At 40.1% G+C, this 26,421-nt stretch overlaps 2 protein-coding genes across 2 annotated transcripts in view; both read right to left on the reverse strand.

Annotated features, from left to right (window-relative positions):
* The window catches only part of mtr (5-methyltetrahydrofolate-homocysteine methyltransferase), a 29,818-nt gene extending 23,652 nt beyond the window's left edge, over positions 1-6,166 (reverse strand). Inside the window, exons 1-10 of the mRNA XM_080834803.1 lie at positions 6,114-6,166; positions 5,116-5,330; positions 4,028-4,117; positions 3,825-3,894; positions 3,612-3,704; positions 2,826-2,932; positions 2,661-2,720; positions 2,084-2,178; positions 1,798-1,898; positions 1,018-1,079 (exon numbers count right to left, since the gene is read on the reverse strand). Coding sequence (XP_080690929.1) covers positions 1,018-1,079; positions 1,798-1,898; positions 2,084-2,178; positions 2,661-2,720; positions 2,826-2,932; positions 3,612-3,704; positions 3,825-3,894; positions 4,028-4,117; positions 5,116-5,330; positions 6,114-6,150 — 930 coding nt within the window. The 5' untranslated portion in view covers positions 6,151-6,166. The remainder of the gene's footprint in view (positions 1-1,017; positions 1,080-1,797; positions 1,899-2,083; positions 2,179-2,660; positions 2,721-2,825; positions 2,933-3,611; positions 3,705-3,824; positions 3,895-4,027; positions 4,118-5,115; positions 5,331-6,113) is intronic.
* A 319-nt stretch (positions 6,167-6,485) lies between these two features.
* Positions 6,486-25,594, reverse strand: LOC308362236 (alpha-actinin-2-like). The gene is made up of 21 exons (XM_080834802.1): positions 25,412-25,594; positions 22,617-22,731; positions 22,408-22,527; positions 21,673-21,759; positions 21,497-21,584; positions 21,132-21,210; positions 20,039-20,120; positions 19,321-19,406; positions 18,721-18,813; positions 18,371-18,601; positions 17,279-17,426; positions 17,043-17,193; positions 13,067-13,175; positions 12,170-12,310; positions 11,724-11,906; positions 10,942-11,076; positions 10,646-10,825; positions 9,924-10,070; positions 8,209-8,274; positions 7,581-7,739; positions 6,486-6,865 (listed from the first exon to the last, which is right to left on the reverse strand). Exons 1-21 carry the CDS (start codon positions 25,532-25,534, stop codon positions 6,707-6,709), a joined length of 2,682 nt encoding a protein of 893 aa, XP_080690928.1. The 5' UTR covers positions 25,535-25,594; the 3' UTR covers positions 6,486-6,706.
* Between the last annotated feature and the right edge of the window lie 827 nt (positions 25,595-26,421).

Below are 26,421 nucleotides of genomic sequence, written 5' to 3' on the forward strand. Positions count from 1 at the left end.
CCTGGTTTTTCAATCATTCTGTCCGGTCGGATCGTAAGTTAGCTAGCATGGTGAGAGATTCTGATTCCTGTTGACTGTATTCCATCAATACCGTGCTCCTGTGTTTTTGCCCTGCCCTGTGGATTCCCAAGTTGGGATCTTCTGTCTTCCTGGTGTTTTTTGGAATCCTGAGTTTGTCCCCCTGATCTTCTGTGCATTTACCATTTTGAGAATACATTCTAAGTTTGACTTCATCTGGTCTGCGATTGGGTCCTTTTCCTGCTGAACCCAGACACCCTGGATCGTAAAAACTTCTGAATAGTATGTGCAACTGTAGTCACCTGAATATCAAGCTGCTTGGATATGGTCAAATAGCCTTTACTTTTAACATGCTTGTCTATAATTTTCTTTTTAATCTCCTGAGGCAACTTCGCTTTCTGTTGTCCATGTTCAGTGTGATACACACCATGATACCAAACACCACAGTGACTACTTTTCACCCTTAAAATAGGCAGACTAACTGATTCTAAGTTTGAAGACACCTGTAATGCTAATTACAGGACACACTTTAGTTTAACATGTCCCTATGGTCAAATTATTTTCAATCTTTTCAAGGGGTACCATCATTTTTGTCCAGGCCAGTTTCTTTAATTATTATTCTGTTGAACCGCAATTCAAAAGCAATGTCTGATTTTCATTAGTTAATTGGGTAAATGTTTATTTATTATTACTTTTGTCAGTTTCAAGTTATTCCAGTGACCATTGTGGGTTTTTCTTTCTTTAACGGAAGGGACCAACAATTTTGTCCACGTCTGTTTGTCTACGAAAGTGCAAGCAGCCTCATGTAACCTGTTCCACACATGAACATAGTATCCACAGCACACAGAGCTCCCCTTTAGCCCACTCACATTAGTTCTGGCCGTTTCCAGCCTAGCCGAGACAAACTATGAGTCACACTGAATAAGAGTTACAACTGGTGGAAACAAATTATCATTTTAGGATAAAGGAAGAGAGATGAGGGTCAACTGAATGTTTTACCTTTAATTGTGCTGCTGTTAACTCGGGAGTCTCATCATACCCTCCAAACGCATTAGGAAGACCTATTCAAAGTGGACACAGTCAACCAGAGGAAAAAAAGGAAATGGGCTATAAACAAATTAGTCTTAACTGGAAACCTTCCCCCAGCCAAACATTTTGAATAATAGCCGTCAAAAGGGTGCTACATCTGGGGGTTAGTAATCAATAAGTACACAGGTCTTCAGCCCTTAGTAAACCAAGTGCACATCTGGAGACTGCACATTGAAACTGAGACAGACACCTTTGAGCTCCCTCTTAAGGTGTTTTATTGGCATAGAAGGTTAAAAAAAATGCACAGAATAAGCTAAACATTCCCACATCCAATTAGACTAAAAACCCAATGGTAATTGTAATACACATATGGCTCCACAAGACTATGGTAGTTTCACACCTGCTAGGGTGGTCACACAAGGCAAGTTTGGACAAGATCGAACAACAACATAAATTGTTCCAAATTAATTGAAATCAAACCCTCGTTATAGCACATGTGCATAGACATGAGTTGCTAGATGTTTGTGACAAACCACAGATCTGAAAACACCATAATGAAAACATAGAAAAAGATAACTGATACTATTAGTAAGCAAACCTGTTTTGCTTCGTATGAACAGAGTCTGGCAAACACATAAACACAAAATGTAAGACCACGTCCATTTACTTGTATCTTCTAAAAAGAACAATCAGCAGCCAACCTATGCCTTAAGGCAGTGCAAAGACAGTCACACTATGGAATCCAATTACCTGCATTCGGATAACAAATGATGAAAGCTGTAGTGCTTTTCCCAATGGCTTCAATGAACGGCCTCATTTCAGTAGCTCCCAGTGCACAGTTTAAACCAATACTGAAAGACAGATGTGGCAAATATTGAGAAATTCAGCAAATGACAAAGCCCCTTGTCCATACCCAATTTCAGGTAACACTAAGCATTAACTAGCCAAAATAAATAGCACTTATCATAAATATTTCAAATAGGGCATGAGAAAAAAAAGACATGTTCCTTGGGATTGTCTTAGTTCCTATACTCACCACAGAGGCTTTGCGTGAGAAACACTGATGACAAAGGCCTCTCCTGTCTGGCCTGATAAAGTACGGCCACTCTTGTCCACAATGGTCCCAGAAATCTAACAGAAGCGTCAAAAGTGTCAAATCTGCACTACCATAGACGATACATCATTAGCAATGGGGCCTTTCGGTCAAATATAATACAACTTTAAGGCCTAGTGTGGAGGATTAAGGGGAATCTATTAGCAGAAATGGAATATAATATTCAAAGCTATGATTTCATTAGTATGCCTGTAACTAACTTATGACTGATGTTTTTGTTATCTAAGAATGAGCCCTTCATATCTAGAGAGGAAGCAGGTCATCTGTCAAGGCCATATAGTCCCACCATCTTTCTACACTAGCCCAGAAGGGACTAACTAAAACACTGAATCTTGAGAGGGCCTGTGTTTTTGTGGCACTTGATGGCCACCCTAGGTTGAACTACATGCTTGGCAGAGGAGGGGCATTCAGTTGGTTGCAGTTCAGCAACCTCACCACCAGATGCCACTTAATCCCACACAATGCACCTTTAAATTCTAAACTTAAACCATATGCTTACAAATAATGGTCTTCGTTCATAGCACTCTTCAAAAAGTTTGTCAATTGCAAATAGAGCTGCCTAAAAGAAAAAGAAGAAAAATGTTATGTGTTAAAACATTATGTGTTATATATAATCACATGGCACTTGCTATATGGCAAAGACCACCAAAGAAAAGTCCAGTACCTTTGCATTGGCTGTATCAAAGATGGTCTCGACTAGCAGGATATCTACTTTCCCATCCAACAGCCCCCTGGCTTGTTCAGTGTAAGCTTCCACAAGCTCATCAAAGGCTAGGGAAATAATGAAGAAAAGAAACAACATGAAAATATATGCACAAAGTGAGTCCCAATATGTTATTAAGCCACACGTACAAAGGATCATGTTTTATGCAGTTCTTAAGTAAGTTTTAAAATAAAGTTCCGTTTGCATCCAGCTCATACACGTGGTGATTGGAATCAGCTGAATGGTATACTACACACTGCATACATTTTTCTTGCAGCAAAATGAGGAGGAATCATAATCATGCTGCATAAGAATGAAAGGATGACTGTGCACAGAAAAGGTCATTGTGACAGGCCATTCACATCACATGGTGTATTGTTTATATGTAAAGGTGTACTGGATGTGGTCTTTTTATAGTGTAGAGCTCTCCATCTTCAACCAGCAATTGATCACAGGGATGTGTTTTACTTTAACTGATGTACTTTTTACTTTACTTGCTAGTGCTCTTTAGAAATAAACATTCACTTGAATACACTTGCATCAATTCACAAGGCTCCAAAGTAAATATAAAAAATGTAGTCAAAATGTGTTTCAACTGTTTCCTCTCAAACCCCTCAAGTGACTGTAGTTGCATTTAGATTTCTATTTTTCGAAGTACACATGTTGTAGTTGGGTTGTCAGTCAGATCTATAAATGCACAAGGCAGACATCTTTATTTCCTTAAAGCATGAAAATGTGGGTTCTCACAGACGTTCCTGTAATCCTGCCTCTCCACAGACGGAGAGACAGAGAGAGTTCTGTTGGTGGGACCCATGGCTCCTGCCACATACCTTTTGGAACCTGACAAGAATCACAACTTCAGTCAAAATGTCACCATACCTTTTGGAACCTGACAAGAACCATAACTTCAGTAAAAATGTCACCATGCTAGACATCTCAAATAATGTTCAACTGACTGACCTGTCTGAGCAGTGACATCATCTGCCGCCCTCCTGGCCACCTCTGCTGATTCTTTGTTGAGGCGATATGCCTAAAAGAAAGCTTCCCAATTTTACTACAGAATTCAGTCTTACCTACTATTTCTGTAAATACTGATTTTTGTCAATATCACTGTCTAGACAGAAGTGTTTGAAGAGGACGCTATGATGCCCCACAGCCCTTACCAAAGCCTCCAGGCCGTAGTCTATTTGTGCGATGCTTGTACTGCTGAATGTGTTTGTTTCAATCATGTCGGCTCCAGCGAGCAGATACTCCTGTTGATGACCCAAAGAAAAAAAGTGTAAAAGCTTTAACGTTTTTGTTCTTACTAGATGCAGCACAGCCACAACCAGTGTGAATTGATTTACACACAAATATATGGGCTCATCAAGAATACAAATACAAACCAACAAGTAGAGCCTGACCAATAGAGCACAGTATAAATAACACAGATACTCATTTTGATATTTGAGGATTAAAAAATCGTAAAATGCAATCTTGGCTGATACTCATTTTTAACAGAAAGACATAAAGAGTGTCTCCATCATGAGATATGTGGCCCGTGTCTATGGAACTAGTCAGAAAACGTAATGTGCATGGGACGCAGCTTCCACTTTGGTTAAAGAAAGAGTGCCGCATTCATTTAACTGAATTTAATCATATCTGTACATTATATTGCTACACCTGTATTGTTTTCACTCTATGGAGGGAGAGAGATTAGAGACTGGGGTTGGAGGTCGTCATGGGGTGGGGATGATTGTTCTGCCTTTGTTAGGTATACGTTTTTATATTGATCTAAAATGTAAAACTCGTACTATATTTGTATCTTTGTATATTATCAATAAAGAATTGATCCAAAAAAAACTTTAAGCATCAGGAGAGCAAACTCATCAGGACTGGAAGAGAGGTGACAAATGGGGATCTGATGGCATGTAGTAAGGTTTAGACATGAGGAGTGAGACTCGTTAAGGTTAGGGTAAGAATATCAGGGACCTCCAGTGTTAAGCAGAGTAGGGCAGGTCATGCCTGTGTCATCATAGGAAAATCTTTTGCTTCTTTTTTTCTAAGAATGTCCTTGACCTGCCCACACCTGATTGAGTTGGCTTGGCGTACAAACACAGATTCCAAGTGGAATAAGAAACAGAAACTGGGCGACTTCATAAGACCATTTAAGACACTATATGCAGTCTATACAGGGTTGATGTCAAGTGAAAAGCTTGAACAAACTATACTTATTATGTTGTGACTATAATACATCGCCACTGTACAATACCTTGTGTATAGAGTAGATTATCTCTGGCTGGGTGATACTAAGAAGATCATTATTCCCCTTCAGGCTTTTCAAATGGTCTTTGAACTCTTGACCCCTGAAATCTTCTTCCTCCAGATTTCTCTGCTGAATCATTGTGCCCATGCCACCATCTAGGATCATGATCCTTTTCTGAAGAAGCCCCCGGAGCTCATCCTCTAGAGAGGATGCGTTCGACCCTGTAAAACGTATTTGTAATCATGTGTGAGACATCCTGAATTGTTCTTCCAGTAACCCATCTACACATCTTAATCGAAAGTACGATTCCAAACACTTGTCCATCAAATCTAATCTGTGTTAGGTTTACAACTGCTTTTAAGAGTTGAGAGGGACAGCTAACTTTATCTGAGTTTACATAATTTTGTCTTTAGCTACGTTAAGACACTAACGTCACAAGCTGACTAGTGAAGCAGGCTACTTCCTCTGATAACTAACTGCTAACAAAAGGAAGCTGATCAACACTCTTTCATTCTTTTTCATGTAGCCTATAAGACATTATGGCCTATATCATGAGACTTTCGTATATCCCAGACTTCATCTCCAAGCTTGGGATGAGTTTGTTTACTAACACACTAGAGGCACGAGAAATCGCTGTCAGGCAGTGCTCACTACGTAAACATTAACTTATCTATAACAGAAACACACGTTAACATTATGAATTTGACTTTACCAGTCCTACTAATAGCAGCTATAACCAAATCTGTTTAATAAAAAGACATCTGATGAAACCAACTCGGGAGACAACAGTTTGATCACATGACTAACGTTATCTAAATAACATCACACGTGTCGCCAGATATTGCTAAGTTTATCGCTGAGTTTTCAGAAAGTTATAGCCAAGAGTTATCCAACTAAAATCTCGCTACAATGATTTTTGTAAAATGTTAACTAAAGCTGCTAACTGCAAAGCTGGTAGTTAAATACATTTAATATAGCTAGCTGAATAACTTAGCTGATCCTACCTGATCCAGTTGTGTATTGATGCATTGTAGGTGGCATAGCATAGATTTGAGATGTTCTTGCTTTTTTAATAGTTAAGTAAAACAAACAATTCAGCCGACATAACCAGAGCTGAAATGAAAGAAGTATGTTGATGTCCTCTTCACGTGGCTGCCTAATGGGCAATGCCACATTAAGCTTGAAACTTGATAGCTAACTATTGACTCGACTCAACTCGGCTACTTTTGACGCTCACTTGCTCTGCACATGCTGACGCATGCGCGCAGTAAACTCACACAAGTACTCGTAGGGCCATGTGGGAGGCCACACTCCTTCAAAACTCCTACCCACCTTCTACATCCCGTAAATAAATGAATGAACGAATGAATCAACCATTCAATGAACACAAGTCTGTAACAGATTTATTGATTAGATCCTCCATTATTCTTTCAAATTGCTTTCACATTTACTACAATCTTGGACTGGTTCAATCTCAGTGTCAACATAACTGGAACAACTATTGAAACAACAGAAATTCTGACAATAGCCTACTAATGTCCAATTCTGGTCAGATTTTTTTCTTGAGAGAGAGAGAGAGCCCTGCTGAGGGTAGTGATTAGAGGTCACTCTCCCCGTACAGAGCGCTGGAGAAAGCCGAGTAGTCCAGTGCCCCCGGCGGCCCGTCAGGCCCGTTGTAGGGAGGCATGCGCATGATGCAATACTCCGCCTGCTCTGGAGGCAGCTCTCTACGCAGCTCCTCCAGAAGAATGAAGGGCTGTGGAAACAGAGACAGTGGCAATCAAACACACATTAAACAGAATGAAGGACAGTGGAGACAGTGACATTAAACTGAATGAAGTGTTGTCGAGACAGTTACATTAAACACACATTAAACTGAATGAAGTGTTGTCGAGACAGTGACATTAAACACACATTAAACTGAATGAAGGGTTGTGGAGACAGTGACATTAAACATACATTAAACTGAATGAAGGACAGTGGAGACAGTGACATTAAACACACATTAAACTGAATGAAGGACAGTGGAGACAGTGACATTAAACAGACCTTAAACTGAATGTGACAGAGACATTAAACACACATTAAATAGAATGACGAAGGCTGTAGAAACAGACACAGACACAGGCAAACACACATTTAACAGAATGAAGGCTGTGGAGACAGACATGTAGTGTACATTGTATATCAAATATTCGTAAAAGCATCTCTTTGTGTTGTTATTCACACTGTAACCATGTGTGCATACTTGAGCACTGAAGGCAAAGGAATACAAATATTTCAATGTCAATGTATTTTCCATGGTGAACACTCACTATGTACAGACAGTTCGCCTCATCTCCAAAAGCAATGATGAATCTCAAACATCTCAAAGCATCTCAAACCAGAGAAGATCCAGCAGATCCTGTACCTTCAAAGCTTTAATGTATTCCAGACTTATCTGACTTCATCAACCCTCATCTGGCTCTTACCTTATCTGCAGCCAAGATCTTGAATGAGGCCACGACCTGCTCTGCTGTGTCTGTCTCAGCCGTCTCCCGTGTCATGAAATCCACAAAGGCCTGGAAAGTCACTAGGCCTTTGCCATTGGGGTCTACCAGGCACATGATGCGTGCAAACTCGGCTTCACCCTGCATGGAACCATTGAACATATTTACCAATGAGTCTGCTTGCTCTAACGTACTCCGCATGTTCAAAAATAATCTGAAAATTACATCACTGTTGAAGTCATAGACACAAAAGTACCAGATACTTTTCAGATATTTTTATGTCAATTACAAAAAACAAGAAAGTGAATGACTGTACAGGATACATACAAGGACATCTATCTATCTATTTTTCTAGAGAACTAGGAGTATGAAATTAGCTATAATATAACATATCCTAATTTATGAGTACGAAAACATCCTGCAATGCCTGCTTCGTTCATTAAAAAGGTTTCTAATCTGATTCTCTATTCTCTCACTCTATGTAGAACCAGGAGCTTTCACTGCTTTAATTATAACCTCACCATGATTTGAGGAAGGAATTCTACCACTGATTAGGAATATGGACTTGTTATTTGTATCTTGTCAGATCATACTGCTGTGCTGCACCTACCAAGTCGTAACCCATAGAGATCAGACAGGCCCTGAAGTCATCCGTTTCCATGCCACCTTTCTTCTTCTGCAGGGAGAATAGAGGAGAGGAGTTTCTTAAGATTAGCCTATTGATACATTATGATTTTTAAGTAAGGGTTGCGTTGTCATTAAGTGTGCGTTCGCTTAGGGCACCATAACACTCAGAACCAGCACACACACACCTGACCTTTCAACACAGGCTGAATGACTATTAAGATGACATGTTTGCCCTTCACTTGTGAATATATTTTCCAAGCATTAATTTAGTAAGATAGTGATTAATCTGGTCATGACAGCTTAGTGTTGCCTGGTCATGTCAAAACAGTCTTAAAAATGCATATAATCTGTTAAATTGCCAGGAATGTGCAATATTTATATCCGGCCTCATGTGATTTTCCCCCGAAGTTTGTAGATTTAACTTCTGTGCGCTTTCCCAATTATGGACATTAATCTTCTGTGCTTTGCCTGTTTGGACATTATCCACTGGACTCAGATCTGTTGTGTTATAGTATCCTGTTCTCTTTGTTAACCCGTTATTTCCCTGGCTTGGCTCTCTCAATAAACCTGTTACCACCACCTCATCCTCTGTGTCGTCTGAAGTCTGAGACCGTAGGTTTTCCATTCTGAGCCCACACCCTACCATACGCACAGATGGGCCAACACTGAAGAGCATACAGTATTTGCATGGTTTTATCCTCTGTGGTGCCAGCTGTGTTGTGGCAACATCATATGGCCATTTCGGTAAGACAAGTAAAATATGCTACATGATTAAATATTATAATGCTAAATATCAACTATTCATACAATCAAACACGTGATATTTTAATGTATTTTCACGTAATTGAAATGTTCCACAAATGGGCCTAATTAGGTGAAAAACTAATTTCATCTGCCTAGCTTAAAAAATTGCCAACCATTTAAACTTAAACACTTACTTTTTAAGTTACTTTGTAAGTGTACAGTACATAATGCATGCATGCCAAAAATGATCCTGTATAATTGGTTTCTCTTAGCTACATGTCAAGATGATAAGCCACACCTAACACCTCAAACACTTTGAACATTCATGCCTTTCAATGGTACATTAATACCACTTAACCCTTCACGCTAGGCCTCTCCATAATGGTGACTTCAACACATTCAGTCTCTAAGATCATAGCCCTCTCAAAACCATCATGTAACCTTGAATGAAAAGCTCTTTATTTCAAGGAAAATTAAGATGAGGAACACAAAAGCAAACACTTCCCATAATCCCCAGAACCAGGCGCTACAATGTTAAAATTGCAATTGCAAAATATTTGAAGAATTTTAAACTAGCATTTTACCTACATTTTAGCTTTCTCTTTTCAACTGCATGACCTGTTTTTTTTTGCCGATTTTAGCCTAAAAATGTTATAAAGGATAATTATATTAATAAAAGTATATACAAGCCAATCCAACTAGTAAACTGTGTTCTTGGTAAGTTGTAATGAATGGATGGTTGCTGTTTATCATTAAGTCATCAGTCACTGATATTTTATAAGTTAAGTAAAGATAAAGATTTATTACATTTCATGAAATACCAGATCAATGAAGAAGCCCCCCCCCCCCTACTGCATGATCCTACTGCATTCTCAATAAGGCTTAGAGACCAAAAGACCAAACTTGCCAAAAGACCAAAAGTGCATTGTATAAAAATAAGGTGAAGAACTGTACCCGGTCAAAGTGAGTGAATGATGAACGGAACTCGTTGAGCTGTTGCTGGCTGATGCCCTTGGCATCACGGGTTAGGATCTGTGTTTCCACTTCATTTATGGTCCTGGCAATGGTAGTGAGGACAACTTCCCAGCCCACACGGATGTGCTACACATTGAGCACAAACAGGAGGGCACAGGGTCAAGTTTTCATCATCATCATCATCATCATCGGTTAACTGTAGACATGACAGATACATGCACACCAATGGAACTGGCCAATGACATGTTCAACTCCCATTCCAAATCCAGGATCCAATAACTGCTGACTTACTGAGAATGTATTTGTTTGGACACCAATGTGGTCAGACATACAGAGGCAACCATCATAGTGTCTGTTTTCACTGTATTGCGAGTAGACTTGTTGTGACTTGACACATGACACATTCAAGTGATGAGGCAACCATCAGTCATTCATTTGTGTAAAGTCTGATGGATATGACAACCTCAAAATCGACGCTGTAGTCCATCCAAATAAAATCACCTTGTACATTTGGCACTACTGTTATGTAACCAGAAGCTTTTTGCTACCTTCATATTTTGGATTCCATACAGCATGCCTATTCATTTTTGTTTGCAAACAGAAAACCCTTCAAATTTCACAGGCTTTACTTCTCTATATGTTAATATAGGTTCTTTCAATTGTATGACTAAATGAACAGCAGTATTTTCTAAACACCGTACCTCCATTGTGAAATTGGTATGTTTGTTGTCAAAAATGAGAGACTCTTGAATAAGCTGGTGATCTCCCTCTAGCTTGTCAATATTAGATTTGTAGTTGATGATGACTGATTCATACTGTTTCATATGACTCATCTGGTCTTCCAGAGTGCCTCCAAGATCAACAGAACTGCGAGCAATTTCCTAAAGAGTATACACAACATATATACTGTTTTATTGGCAGAAAATGTTCACTGAAAGTATATAAATGATAACATTTAAAACCTGACAGAAGGTTTCCCTATTGAATAAAGTCTAACCTCCATTTTGGACTGAATCCAGGGTCCAATGACGTTGGCCTGGGCAGCAAACTGACGCCTCATTCTCTCATTGGCGTGCTGTCGATTGACCTCTTCCTGTAAAGAACCATCCCTCTGAGGCACTGACTTCTTCACCTGTTCAACACCACAATCAGCAAAAAAAATGAAAATTGAAGCGTTAAAACAAAAAATAATTTGGCATCACATTAGGGCGGAAAAGAAGAATGGAAAAGATCTTTGCATATTATTCTTGGTCCTAGCTGATAACTTTGGCACAAAGCCACATAATATGGAAGGCATCCAGTTACTTTCAGGTCCCTGATACACAAGGCTGGTTAAAGCATGTTTTGAAGATATGCAGTTGTGTTTCAATACAAGTAGCTACACCACATTGTAAAAGCTACACCACATATAAAGTAAATGAAGTAAATCCGTTTAAGTGGGAGAAATAAAAAACTAAGAAATTGTTAATCCTATGGCCACAAAACTTTCAGTTCATCCGCACTAGAGCATCGGAGGGATGACATTTTGTATCCAGGATATTTCATGAGTGTTTTACAGGATTGAGGTCAGACCTCTGGGAGGACTAGACTAAAGGCAACTTTCCACTGCATGAACTTATGGGACTTTCAAGGAGCTCAAACGTTTACAGGAATGTCCCACTGCTTTGTCTTTTTATACATAAATACCAAACCGATCTCAAATATCAACTGGATGTAATGACTTACTTCATCATAAAATCATATTACTGTCAGACATGCAGTTAGAACAGTGGCTAGTACCTTGTCCCATTTAACCCCGATATCAGCCGGGGTGATGTCGCTGTATGGGTTGGTAAGATTGACAGAGATGCCATAACTCTGTGCAATCTTCTGAACTTCAGCGTAAATGCCCAATATGGCCTGGCGCTCGCCATCGGCCTCAGGCAGCGTAGCCTTGAACTGATCATGGGCGGACATTAAACTCTGCAGAAGAAAGCACAGGCAAGGCAATTATATAATAACTTCAAATTCAAATTGATTTCCCCCTCAAAAAATCTACATATTACACCCCACGACAAAGCAAAAACGGGTTTTGTGGGGGGTTCCATACATTTCTCAAGCATTGCCTTGTCATTGTCATACTGTGTGTAGAATAAATAGAACCATTGTAATATACATTCTATAGATTCACTTTTGACACACTTTCTACGGCTGATAGAGAGCCTTGAGGGAGAAAGATGCTGTACCTGAATCTCATCAATACTGTGCACCATGAACATGTCTTGCAAATCCTCTATGGCACCATCCAACCAGTTGTTAAAGGGCGCTGACCTCTTGGCATACTCAAGGAACAGCTGGTCAATGGTCTCAAGCAGCTTCTCTGTTCTCTAAGAGAATAAATATAGCACATACAGATTATTTTCAGGGTTGGCCAAAACAGAATGGCCATTACTGTACTGTACAATTCAATCCAACTGTATTAATATTGCGCCAAAACAACAACATTCTCTCAGGTGCTTTACAGAGCCCAGAGCCTAAACCCCTCTGGAACAAGCAAGAAGCAAGGAAAGATGCCTGTGAAAGAAGAAACCTTGATCAGAACCTCGGTCACAAAATAGAATCACATACAATCAGTCACAGAATATAGCCCAAAGAACAGCCGAGGCCCATTTTGGCAAGCTTCTTTTGAATGATGCAAAGGGCCTCAGACAGAAAAGTCATGTGTGGACACAACTGTACAAGGACCTACTGACAGACTCATGATTATCTCACAGAGATGTACTGATGAATTGTGATTATAATTACAATTATAACACATAACACCCAAGGGAGATTAGAACAGCACCTGAGCTAAGACAATACCAACACATCACATTCCACACACTGCACGTACGGTGGAGTTGTAAAGGGGGGTGGAACAAACCTGATAACTTTCTAAATTGAAAATTAAAGTTACAGTTCTGAACACACCATCTGACTTGCATATTAACTTACTTACAAAGATAGTAAAACTAGCTGCTGAGGTAATGAACCTCTATGTTAGCAGAAGAGAACATTCATTTTCAGAGGGCCAAATTAAGGGAATCATGTGCTTGGGTATCTCAGTTCCTACTTATGTCTCGTCAGCCGTGATCAGTCCTTACCTCCAGGGCTTCCCTTCTCTTCTGGGTGAGAGTACCCAGCTGATCCCATTGGTCACATATCTTCTGGCAGCGTTCATTTATGGTTGCAGAATCATGGTAGTCAAGCTCACTATGCAGAAAACACAAAAATGCACACAAAAAAAATCATAAATGTAAATTATATCACCCATCAATATCAGTTTATTGTTGTCTAGTAACATTTCAGACATTTTCACCAATCAAAAGTCTTAGATTCTAAAAAAGGGCAAAGCCTCATAATGACTTTGCAACTAGATAGACCCTTGGTCACATTCAGACATTTGGCAGCAAGTTTACCAGATCTAGGCATTTAAAACCATATTGGATATAGACTGTAAGCTTAGCCAATTTTGACGTGGAAAATATTGCAAACATAACAAATGTGGTCCAAAATGTGTGCACTTTAGTAGTCGTTTTAATAGATTTGTAGTATTTGTTGTATTTACTGTCTTTCTGTGATTGTGTCTGTAAACTCTTTGAGGTGGCATTGAATGACCCACTAACAACTCAAGCACAATCAATATGATCTGGTAAGAAATTAATGGTACTTTACGTCCTCTCCAGGGAAGCAACAATGAGTGGTTTGTGGAATGCTCAACTGTTAGCCCTTAATTTAGTTGGGTTGTGTCTTTTAAAAGGTTTAATTCATATTCTAAACACATAATATTTCTACATTCTATACTGTTTAAAACACGTACGCAGTGACATCAGAGACAGTAACAACAGAGTAAAGGGTAAAGGAGTTTAAGACGCAGGAATCAGTATCTGGGCTGCAAGACACCTTTGCCTACATGATATGACCTTTCACCTACTTCTCATGTACAAACAGATGACCTCATATGTTCCTAGTAACAATGACCTCGTGTTCAAGGTTCAGCTGCCAACACAACAATATAAATATCCAGTTTAATGTCATTCACCCTCTTATCACAGAGAAGACAGTATGTGGATGACTAATGAGAGCACGCCTAAAGAGAGTGACAGAGATATAAGAAGAGCGCTTGTGTCACCTCTGCACTCCTCACTGCTCCACTGTGTGTGCTAACAGGCATCCAATCACAGAGGTGAACTTAGTGGGGAATCCTGGCTAGGTATTGTATTGCTAACAGCATGTGGTGGATAGCTGGCTAACACATATATACCCCTAAATAAACTCTACCCCCCTCTTTTTCCATACTTCTGTTGTCCCTCATAACAAAATCCCTGACCTTCAACTTGGCTCTCTACGTTCCTCCAACAGAGCTGACGTCAGGGGCAGCCACTTAGCTGAGGGGGAGGCACTGAACACAGAGGGAGACACCGAGATGGAAGCTGAAGAGAATCCAGGAGGGAACTCTGTATGCCCAGTCCTGTGCTGAGGTCACTGTTCACCTTAAACCAGCACGCTGACATTTCAAGGTCAACACTCCGGCTCGCGGGTAAATACCTAGAGTGCTGTGAAATACTGCCCCCCACCCCCTTCAGCAGGCTCATCTATCACTCCACAGCCCCTGAGCCAAAGACTAGACGGGGAAGGTCACCTCAGAATCCAGACACATTTAATAGTAGTCTGTCTGTATTTGTCTCCAATATCATGGAGTTAAAACAGATTTAACAGCTAGCCTAAAATCAGCTTTGCATACTAGGGCTGAGATCTTTTGACATTGTTGTAAAACATGTATTGCAACGTATTCCTCTTGGTACACAACCAGGAGGTGTCAATGGGAGTGGATCGTCTGGCTCAAACGTGGCAAAATATTTACCCACTACTTCAGCTCAACCTTCATGGACTCTTGCCCTCCTCTTGCCCTCCTCTTGCCCTCCTCTTGCCCTCTTCTTGCCTTGTGCTGGTGCAACTAAACATCCATTTGCAGCAGGTGACACGTCCCAACCTAGGCCTGTGGGCTTTCCCAAGCCTCTATGAGTCATAGATCATTCACGGACCCTCATCTAACAGGTTATATAGCCATAGGTCTAACACGTGTGGAGTTGGACACATAAGAAGAAGAAGAAGTAGAAGAAGAATGATAAAAATAATAATAATAACAATAACAATAATAATTCCTCAGCACATTCTGGTTTTCACATTGGAACTGATTAACTAATTTGAGCCATGTGTTGTCACGTTCGTCCTCTTGAGGATGTGGAGATAACCAGGCTATTGCCCTGTGTTTCAAGTGAATTGCACACAAGGATACTATAACCAATACGTGAACTGTGTTGAACTCTGGCTTCCTCAGAGAACCAAGGTTACAATGTAATAGGACTTCACTTCATTGGAATGACAGTAGGCTTCTATTGCAGTGAGCAGTGAATCTTACTTTGCACTAGGGGTGAAATTTGCTCTGCAGTAACGAAAGCTGAACACATTGGGGGAAAGGAGCAAATGAGATCTATGACTGAAGCACTTAGATCAAAATGTGCAACATTCTCTAGAGGAGTAGATGGAACCAAACGATCTGGCCAACATGGATAATGCTAAAGCATTTAGCATGAAAACTGAAATATTCTTAAAAGATGTCTAGGCAATCATTAGTGCAGTGGTTCCCAAAGTGTGGGGCTCAGGGTTACAGCAAAGGGGCACGGGTTGAGGGTGAAACAACTCTAATGACCAACTACTGGTCAAATAAAGTATGGCAGTGGTCTTACAGCATTCTAGCCTGAAACTAACCTAATTGGTGATGAGTTTATAGTTTACAGTTGGCACTAGTGTAATTTGGAAGTGTAGAGACTGAGGTAGTAAAGTAGAGACTAGTAGAGTAGAGTAGTAGAGACTGAGGTAGTAAAGTAGAGACTAGAAGAGTAGAGTAGAGTAGAGTCTGAGGTAGTAAAGTAGAGACTAGTAGAGTAGAGTAGAGTAGAGACTGAGGTAGTAAAGTAGAGACTAGTAGAGTAGAGTAGTAGAGACTGAGGTAGTAAAGTAGAGACTACTAGAGTAGAGTAGAGTAGAGACTGAGGTAGTACAGTAGAGACTGAGGTAGTAGAGACTAATAGAGTAGAGTAGAGTAGTAGAGACTGAGGTAGTTAAGTAGAGACTAGTAGAGTAAAGTAGAGTAGAGTAGAGACTGAGGTAGTAAAGTAGAGACTAGTAGAGTAGAGTAGAGTAGAGACTGAGGTAGTAAAGTAGAGACTACTAGAGTAGAGTAGAGTAGAGACTGAGGTAGTACAGTAGAGACTGAGGTAGTAGAGACTAATAGAGTAGAGTAGAGTAGTAGAGACTGAGGTAGTTAAGTAGAGACTAGTAGAGTAAAGTAGAGTAGAGTAGAGACTGAGGTAGTTAAGTAGAGACTAGTAGAGTAGAGTAGAGTAGAGACTGAGGTAGTTAAGTAGAGACTAGTTGAGTAGAGTAGAGTAGAGACTAAGGTAGTACAGTAGAGATTAGTAGAGTAGAGTAGAGTAGAGACTGAGGTAGTAAAGTAGAGACTAGTAGAGTAGAGTAGAGTAGAGTAAAGTAGAGACTGAGGTAGTAAAGTAGAGACTAGTAGAGTAGAGTAGAGACTGAGGTAGTAAAGTAGAGACTAGTAGAGACTGAGGTAGTACAGTAGAGACTGAGGTAGTTAAGTAGAGACTAGTAGAATTGAGTAGAGACTGAGGTACTAAAGTACAGACTAGTAGAGTAGAGTAGAGACTGAGGTAGTAAAGTAGAGACTAGTAGAGTAGAGTAGTAGAGACTGAGGTAGTAAAGTAGAGACTACTAGAGTAGAGTAGTAGAGACTGAGGTAGTACAGTAGAGACGAGTAGAGTAGAGTAAAGACTGAGGTAGTAAAGTAGAGACTAGTAGAGTACAGTAGAGTAGAGTAGAGTAGAGTAGTAGAGACTGAGGTAGTTAAGTAGAGACTAGTAGAGTAGAGTAGAGTAGTAGAGACGGAGTTAGTAAAGTAGAGACGAGTAGAGTAGAGTAGAGACTGAGGTAGTAAAGTAGAGACTAGTAGAGTAGAGTAGTAGAAACTGAGGTAGTAAAGGCCGGTGTGGTCCTCACTTGAGCTCCTGGGCAATGGCAGCAATCTGCTCCACACGGTCCTGATGGGCAGCCAGGTCACTCTCAAAGGCTTCATGCCTCCTCAGAAGAGCTCGCACCTGAGTCAATGAAGCGGTCTCATAGTCCCTCTGCAGGAGCAGGAGGTCCTTACCTATGACAGGAAATACATATTATTAATATTATTATTGGCAGTATTAGTATTGGTTGTAGTATAATTATTATGTGCTGTCTGTCACCTTCAGACCATGTTTCATGGGTGGCCGATTTCTGCCGGAATTTTTCTGCCAGATGGTCTAGTCGCTCAAGTCGACGGATCTCGGTGAGCAGCCATTCCTCATAGCCCTTCTCTGCCTGCTCCAGGCCCTTCCATGAGGTGGTGATATCCTAACCCAAAGAAATACCAGTTGACAGGCAGCTAATGATGACATGCAGGTTGCTTGCTGCCTCTGGACATTGAGCTCAATGCTTTCTCGTCACCAGTGACTGGAGGTTCACACTCATTTGAATATCATACTATTATAGAAACGGCACCATTCTGGTTGTTATTTTTTTTTGTTCACTAGGTCGGCTTGGCCATTTTGTAGATGAGCGAGGCACTTTGCTGTCTTCATTTATAGTAGATGACTTTCCACCGTTGATTCTCATTCTTGTTTCTTCTATATGACCTACTTCACCAGAGGTCCATTACGTTCCTGGCCTTGTATGGTCCACACTGAGCACCGGTCTCCTTGCCCCTGCCCTCTATCCACCAACCAAACTGATCCCACCTGTGACTTCCTTGGGTTTACCAACAATGTTTATGCAAAATTATATTATAGCTGCTGCGAAAATTGACATAAATCCATATATCCCAAATAACGTTTTCATCTACACTGTAACAGTAATAGCTGCCAAAAGGGCACACAATTGACATTATGCGGAACGATCAACGTTCGAACCAGAAAACAGACTTAGACGGAGGTATTCATTTCCACTCCTCACTTCCGTACACAGGTTGACTACAGCAGCGGTAGGTTATCTCCTCTGAGGTAACTTCTAAGTGTCGCTTATTAAATTCAAGATTGAATCTTGAATGTATCTTTGCCCAAGATGACAGCACTATTTCAACTCTAACGTCAGCATAAATTCCTTTCTACTCTCCCCCTAAAAGCTTTTGCAATATTGTGGAGCTTCTTTATTCTTGAGTAATATCTAACGTTTAAACCTGTGACTGATTGAAAACTGATAAACGTGTTCATATCAAATGAAAGTGAGTGGAAGACAACACAGCAGAAAATTGCAAACAGAGTTGTTGAATTCCAAGTGTTAATGCAGAGGGCGTGTCTCACCGACACCATCTTCCCCTCGGATGGCATATAAGCTGGTCGGTTGCTGATGCGAAGTTTGGTCTGGAGCGTGTTGAAGTTGATCTCCAGCTGGCACTTCTCTTGGACTTTAGGGGGCTTGTGCATACGGCGATAGTCACGGAAGTCCTCCAGCTTTCGCCTCATGGCCATCATAGTCTTTTCTGGGGCCTTATTCTCGAGCCAGGGCGTGGTACGATTGATCCACTCTAGCAGCTACACAAAGAGATTGGTCAAGCTCGGTTCTTGTTGAATACTCAATTAAGACTCCAAAGAACGTATTTGATCAGTGTTACTTCCTCTCTGTTTGCAACAGTAAATCAAATGTCTGTTACCTCACTGGCCAGCCTCTCATACTCCTCCATCAGCTTCTCATTCTCCTGGTTCACTCCCAACACCTTGCAGATCCTGTTAGCTGCAGTCTCGGCCTGAACACATAACATCAGCACAATCAACTATGGCCAACTCATGGCAATAGGAGATGTGATCTCATTACTTTAATAGGGTTTAGTCATTATTAAGTCATAACTAACTTATTTTCAGTTACAAGAGTGGTCACACATTTGGAAAATGGGTTCATATACAGACAACACTACATAATGAAAGCAAGCTGGGTGAACTCCTTAGTTGCTTGTATAGGCAGTCGCCTTTTTGCTCGAAGTTTAAAAAGTAGCCAACATGAAAGCTGAAAAAAGTCTATGCCAGTCTCTCCTGGGTTCTAGAAATTAAGACATGGACATCAGTGTCTGCCCAGTATAACTTGTATGCACTTCCACAGGGAGTAATTCAAGAAGAGCATCAAGAGGAGCGTCTTTAACACAAAGGAACAACTGGTATTCTACTTCACTAGATACGAGATAAGGGGGTAACAGTTAACAAATACATGAACATGATTCTGTTAAAGTAATATCCGTCATGCTGTATAAAACATTTACCTGTTCCGCTCCAGCAAATGCATGATAGAAGCATGACACATAGGTCATCATAGCTCTCTCGTCCGGCTTAGGGCTGTTGACAATGTCTAGAGTTAAGGAGATGGACAGGGTGAAGGAGAGGAATGAAAAGAACAATACAGACGGGAAATAGGTTATTTTAAAGAAAACATGCCTAGTGAAGTGAATATGAGAATGTGCTATATCATGATGGAGAGAGAAGGTGACAGAGCAGGATAGTAAGAAGGTTTGACTAAACTAATGAGGAAGTGGAGGGTTGTCAAAGAAGGAAAATGTAAAAGGAAATTTCTTTAGGGCTGAAGGTTCTAAGGCTCTTGCTAACTTTAGAAACACCTGGTGGAGTGTAACTTCCACTGCTTCAGTTCTAGTATGTACAACATCACTTAATCCAAGTCAATGATGGGGAGTCTATTTGAAGTTGAATATCTTTGGATACGTGAGTCTATGAAAGCTGGTGCACAAAGATCAGTTCTCATCCTTTATGATGTACAGACCCTGTATATAAAAGCCATAACAAAATCTATAATGTTTCTTTTACTCTTTTACTCAATGAAAGGGGCGTCCAGATCTTTAACAAATAATGAAGCCCATTTGTAGATTCTCTGTTTATGTTTGTGGACCTACAGATAAGGGGTTTGTCCAACGAGTTCTGATTTCTTTTACATGACTGCAAGAAAACAAAAAGACAATATGTCGGTACCTTCAGCGTCCAGCATTTTGGGGATATCTAGATGCTTTTCCGCCACCTCAAGAGCCAAATTCAGGTTACCCAGTGGATCATCCTATATAGGTGACAAAACATATCCACCATGAGTGTCTGAGATGGACCAAGAGTTGCACCAATGAGTTAGACCAAGATGCAGAAGAGCAAGTCCAATTTTAGACAACAAACACGCAATAAACGTCCAAATAGTTAAAGACACACAATAAAGCAGGTACATGCACACACATTCATAAATACTTAATGTAACGTTAAGAACTGCAAATGGACACGATCAGTAAACACCCTTCTAAAATAAACACAATTTAATTTATATGTAATTAAAGGTGCAGTCCAAGATTGTAAGCCCATGCCCTTTTTGTCTATTCAGTGTTTTTTGCTGAAAAACACTCAGGTGTTCATCCACAGTCCAGAGGGATCTGCTATTGAAGTGAGGTGCACAGATTTTTCCGTACCCTTCTCCAGATCTATGCCTTGACACAAGCCTGTTTCTGAGGTCTGCAGATAATTCCTTTGAACCCATGGCTTGGAGTTTGCTCTGATATGCATTGTCAACTGTGGGACCTTATATAGACAGTGCTGGCAATCCCCAATCATGTCCAATCAATTGAATTTATTACAGGTGGGCTCCAATTAAATTGTAGAAACATCTCAAGCAGTATCAGTAGAAACAAAATGCACCTCAGCTCACTTTTGGGTGTCATATCAAAGGGTGTGCACACTTTTGGGTGTCATATCAAAGGGTGTGCACACTATGATATTTTACATTTAGATTTTCAATAAATAAACACAAAAGTCTAAAAACCTGTTTTCACTTTGTCGTTTTTGGCTAATTTTTGTAGGATTTGAAACAAAAAATGAACTCAATCTATGTAGAAGTCCACAGTACAATATCACCAACTATATCACCAAAAGACACCCGTTAATATGGTAGGAATCTTAAATGACTGCTGACTGTTGTGTTGTTGGTGTTAGGTAGTTAGCTCACTACTTTTAGGTCCAAACTCATAGCATTTAGCAGTAGCTACAGTAGTCTTCTTCCATGCATGAGAGCATGTAGCTGACCAAAGACCTTATTGAGTTTTGCGTAGTCAATGAGATCAGGGCGATGTCTATGTATCAGCGCACACAAGGCCAGGCCATCTTTCCAGCTTCGCAGTCACAAAGGAAAAATAGGCGTCAATACATATATTGAATGTAAGGTTTCCAATGCTAAACATCAAATATCACTTCATATTAATAGTGACAGAGTGACTATTCAGTTAAGCTATAAAAGAGTTTCTGCATCATTATATTCTGGTCAGCATAAGAAAGGGACAGTGACAACTTCAGCTTGATTTTAGCCAAACAATTATTAAGAGTAGATTTTTCTTTTAGCACCAGTGACTTGATTTTTTTCAATGGGGCAAATATTTAAAGATGAAAAATCACACAAACCTGCAATGAAAGTTCTGAACATTAACATTCCGATAAGGGGCGGTTTTCCTCTGACACCAGAGGAGGAGGCCCTCCTTAGCAGATGTTTCTAAAATTGAGATATTTTATATTTTGTTAGGACAAACGACACATCATTGGACAGTTTCAGTCTGTTACGTAACCACCTCTTTTCTTACCTTCCACTGAAATATCCTGGATGGCAAAGCGTAGGATGATGGTCCAGATCATACCCAAAGTCATCTTTAAATTTCCATCCACAATTTCTATAGGATAAATACAGCAATAATGTTACTTGTGTAATAATATTTCAATTACAACATAATGAGGTTAAGCTACATGGGCAGCCACAGGGTGCCGGCACACAAAAAATTGTCATGGTGACATTTGCCCAATCATCATGGTGACATTTGCGTTTTATATGACTTATGTGCACGTCATTGTCAATATCACACCACCCTGTGGGTCAGTTACCCTAGTCGGAGTGGTTCCCTTCATTCTAGTTTGTGAGATAGGCAGGCTAGACTACAGCCTCCCTGAGAAGGTCTCACACTCAAAAGTACGTGATGGGGCAGAGGACAGGGGTAAGTAGACCTCAGGTTTCCCCGCCGGATCCCAGAGGTAGGGGGAGCAGGGGAATCTATCAAATAACACACCTTTAACTTTGTACAGTACTAATGCTAGTTATGAAATGCTACCAAATCAAGACAGGGGGGGGGGGGGGCACCAGGGTACAATACAAGCTAGAACCGCCACTGATGCTACTTCGCTGTGAGATTAATCATAATGTTACTGTGTACAAACTCCATAACACAATTAGAGGTTATTGCCTAAATGAACACACATGCATGTACCCTTTCGATTTCACCATCTGTGGTCAAACATATGAGCATCTCAAAATGAAGGAATCCTACCCTCTGCCCCGATAGAGACCAGCTTCACTCCTTTACTGGTGATGTACTCCAATGCTTTGTTAACATTGGCTATTTTGTGAAAGCGCATTTTTCCTCTGTCAGGCTTAGGTAGCCTCTCCCCTGTAAACAGAAAAGCCATCGCTTACAAACTGCAGAAGTTACTGTAAGATTAACTGAAAATAAATCCGGCCAGTTAATGGCAGCAGTACCAGAGATAACCTCCAGTAGGAGCATGAGTTTGAGGCCATTTCTGAAGTCCTCCTCGATGTTCTCTATCTGTGTCCCCGCTTTCCTCAGGTGGGAGTTGCACCAAGCAGTAAAAGTCTTAAAGAAAGGGAAAAAAGGAAATACTTGATCATGTGTATGTATTAGTTAATAAATATACATACTATACAAAATATTAGTAACACAATGTACTATAAGGTGACATTTGTAAGTTTGTATATGGAAAACTTGACTTTTGAAAGAGAAACATGATTTATCTCTAGGTAACTCCATTACACTCCATCACACAGTATGATGCAGACAGACCCAACGTTGTTTAAGCACACAGTGATATGGGGGGGAAAGATCTAGTCAATTTGACAACAGTTGGATGAAGCCTCTGAGCATTGCTCTTCAGATGACAAAAAGTGTTCTGTTATGTAGCACACAAAATGCTTCCATGCTGCTCTCATGCACTCATGCTCTGAAGACAAAAGTGCCGCTACCAAGAAACAACCAGAGTCATGACACATAGCTACAACAACTATACAAACTGTGCCAAGCCTCTGTCATCGAGTGCAGCTAAATATGTCCCCCTGCCAATAGCACTCCACAGATGATTAATGGTCCACCGGGCACATTGCAACCAGGCAATTCACTGGCCATTGGTGGACATCTGAATGTTCTCCATCCACCACCTTATACTATATTCAGACCAACAGCTGGAGAGCTAGACAACAAAGCATATTGGGATCGCTTTGAGCAGGTGTTCAATCATTACTTAGCCCAACTTCAGACAGTATTTTTTGGTATTAAATCTGTTCCAAACTGTTCTACAATTCGATTCCATTCCATTAGGCAAACAAGATAAAAGATTTGCAATCAAATATAGCTAAATATTTTGATTTGTTTTCTATACTTAGCTGTAATTGTCCATAAACTATGAGAACAATACAGCAGTTACACTGCAACCCAAATATATGAAATCACTTCAGAATAAAATGAATTTCCATGACAACAGCCCTGTGAGTGTTTGAAGAGGCAGGAAGAGAAAGCATGAGAGCCCTAGTCGAGTTCCTGTGTGTCTCCATCCCCGTACGAAGGGGGGCTTTAGGGGTGCAAGGGTGAGGAATGGGATGACGGACATTGAATCAAAATAAAAGTGACAGTCAACTCAGACAAAAAAGGAAGCCTGCATAACGCTGAAAAACAAAGAGCTGTGTATTTGACCTGCTGGCCTCTGTATACCTAAATGAAGCCTACTATTTTCTGCAGTCATTCAAACGTATAGATGTTGACTTGAACCTACGTGCACTTCCACTGTGTGATTTCAATCGAAAGGTATTGTGGTTCTTAAATATAGATTTTATGACTGGATCAAAGCCTCCTTTCAACACGTACTATGTTTGGCTCGTCACTGTGCTCAGTGGCCATACACCTTGACCCAATGAAATGTGACACCACTCCCATTATACCTCTCCAGCTCCATACTCGTTGATCCCTGCTCTAGCAAGGGGATGCTAATGGGCTTGATTTACCAAGCACTAATCTACTAAAGATGAAGTCACTGAGATGTACTTTTTTACAAAAAAAAAAAGAGTTAATGCTCTAGTGCAAAAGAAGCAAGCAGTGGAGGAACACAACCCATTCAATCCCTGTATTTCTCTGTAAACATCATTATTTTGGTTCCTAACAACACCCAATTCTCATTTAAAGATACAGCCAGGTATATAAAGTGTTTTGATAGTAATGAATAAGCCCTGGTTACTCAGCTCCCATACACTACTTAAAGGAACACTTGTTTAACTCTATGAGGAGTGAGTTATTTTAACAAGGGCCTGCCCAAGTGAGTTTTATCCTGTCACTTCGATGTTAGCTGTGGGAAAATGCAGAGCCATGTAGAGGGAAAATGTAAAAATCTTTACACGTTTTGCTGCGATGACAAAATACAGAATGTTCTAATCACACACTTCTGATGGTACTCCTCAAAGGGTTAAACTACTTGTTCGGGACAACCCTGAAGCACTCGTATACAGTTTAATTTTAGTCAGGGTCATCTGATCCAAGAATATCCTGAATGTGAGAGGGGTCTTCAGAAACAAATCAACCATTGTGTCTCCTGAGGGTTTATATATATATATATATATATATATATATATATATATATATATATATATATATATATATATATATATATATATATATATATATATATGTGTGTGTGTGTGTGTGTGAATATATATCTAACTTAAATGTGTGTGTGTGTGTGTGTGTGTGTGTGTGTGTGTGTGTGTGTGTGTGTGTGTCTGTGTGTGTGTGTCAGTAGGGGAGCAGGGAAAGATCATCACTCAAGCTGAGTGGCAGACTGCTTTTATCGGGAGGTTACAAAGGCAAAATGATACAAATATATTTATATATTTAAAGACAGAGAAAGAGAGAGACAGTAAGAGACAGAACAGGCAAGCTGCGGAAGATTTGAAGGTATTTGTCACTTGTGACAGACATCCATTGGTACAATTTGGTTTATTATCCATTTTTTATTTCTAAATACGACACTTTTAACTAGGCTATAAAACAGTGTCCTTAAGAGTGTTTCCCGGTTACAAACATCATCCTATTTCGAAACATATTTTCAAAAATAAGTATAAAACAAGTAGCCTATAAGGACAACCAAATCCCATTGTATGGGGCTGAATTAGCCTAATGATAATAGGATAAACTTGCATTGAATTCTGAACTAATGTTATTAATTGTTTACCTAAGACGAACGAGAAAATAGTTTATCCAATCGAAAACAAACCTTTCTCTGTTGCTTCTCCCATGCAGGATCCAGCAGAAGGTCTCTGTCCCACTCATCTTCCTGTGTCATATAGACCACTTGCTCGTAACCATTGTTGTATTGTATTGTCTCTTCTTGGAACATGACTACAATTCGTATTGTTTGTAGGTGATTTGCCGCTGAACGCTGAGCAAACCTGTTGGTCTGTCCCGGCTGTGTCAAGTTCCCCGGTTAGCCATCAATTAATATTGCTTGTCACGTGACTTACGCTGCTCACGCATTGCCCCCATGCCGCAACACTATGCTCGCGTGTAGTTTATTTCACCGTCTGTGTCCTACCGCGGTGAAGGTATTTTGAGATTGGACATTCGCTGAATATTCGCTGTAGCCTACTTTCGTGGAGAATGTAAACTCCCAGGAATATCATACATCAAAAAAAAAAAAAAAAAGATTTGTTGTCGCTTTCAAAACTTAATGACACCCCCTCTACGCTGTCTGGAGGCCGTATGCAAAAAAAAAAAAAATGAATGACCCCTTTTTGACATTTGCATTTATCAACACTAAAAATAACCCAAATGTCTTACACAACTTTAATGTTGTAGACTTTCCACAAGGCATATTTAATAGAAACTCCCTGTTTTAGAAGTTTTTAAAGAGAAATAGTCAAATCAACTTTTCTTCTGATGCCTGGAGTAACTTTGTTCCCCTATAGTTCACCATCTCCTGCAGGTGAGGATTGAATTATTTCAGACAACTGCTCAACAGTAGCAACAACACCCAACACATTACATATTATTCAGCACCAACACTCAAAATTGGATGCTATTTAAGTCATATGATATGTGTTGGTGCACCATGGTTTCTTAAAAAATACAGCATGTGTCCATGATTGAGACGTTATGTAGGCTCGCTATTTCTACCAATACATTAAAACTGTCAACTAATTTTGAATAAGCTACTGTTTTATAAAACTTAAAGTGTACAATGTGCTGTATGCTCATAGTTGAAATATAGTCTGCTAATAAACGTTT

The sequence above is a fragment of the Sprattus sprattus genome (assembly GCF_963457725.1).
Source record: "Sprattus sprattus genome assembly, chromosome: 3".
In the NCBI taxonomy this organism is placed as follows: Eukaryota; Metazoa; Chordata; class Actinopteri; order Clupeiformes; family Clupeidae; genus Sprattus; species Sprattus sprattus.

Excerpts from the sequence above, each read along its gene's own strand:
- LOC308362236 (XM_080834802.1), bottom strand. The coding sequence starts at position 25,534 with ATGTTCCAAGAAGAGACAATACAATACAACAATGGTTACGAGCAAGTG. Across the intron at positions 21,585-21,672 it reads CCAGGATATTTCAGTGGAAG|AAACATCTGCTAAGGAGGGC; the intron begins GTAAGAAAAGAG and ends TCTCAATTTTAG. Across the intron at positions 10,826-10,941 it reads GGATTCAGTCCAAAATGGAG|GAAATTGCTCGCAGTTCTGT; the intron begins GTTAGACTTTAT and ends TATACTCTTTAG.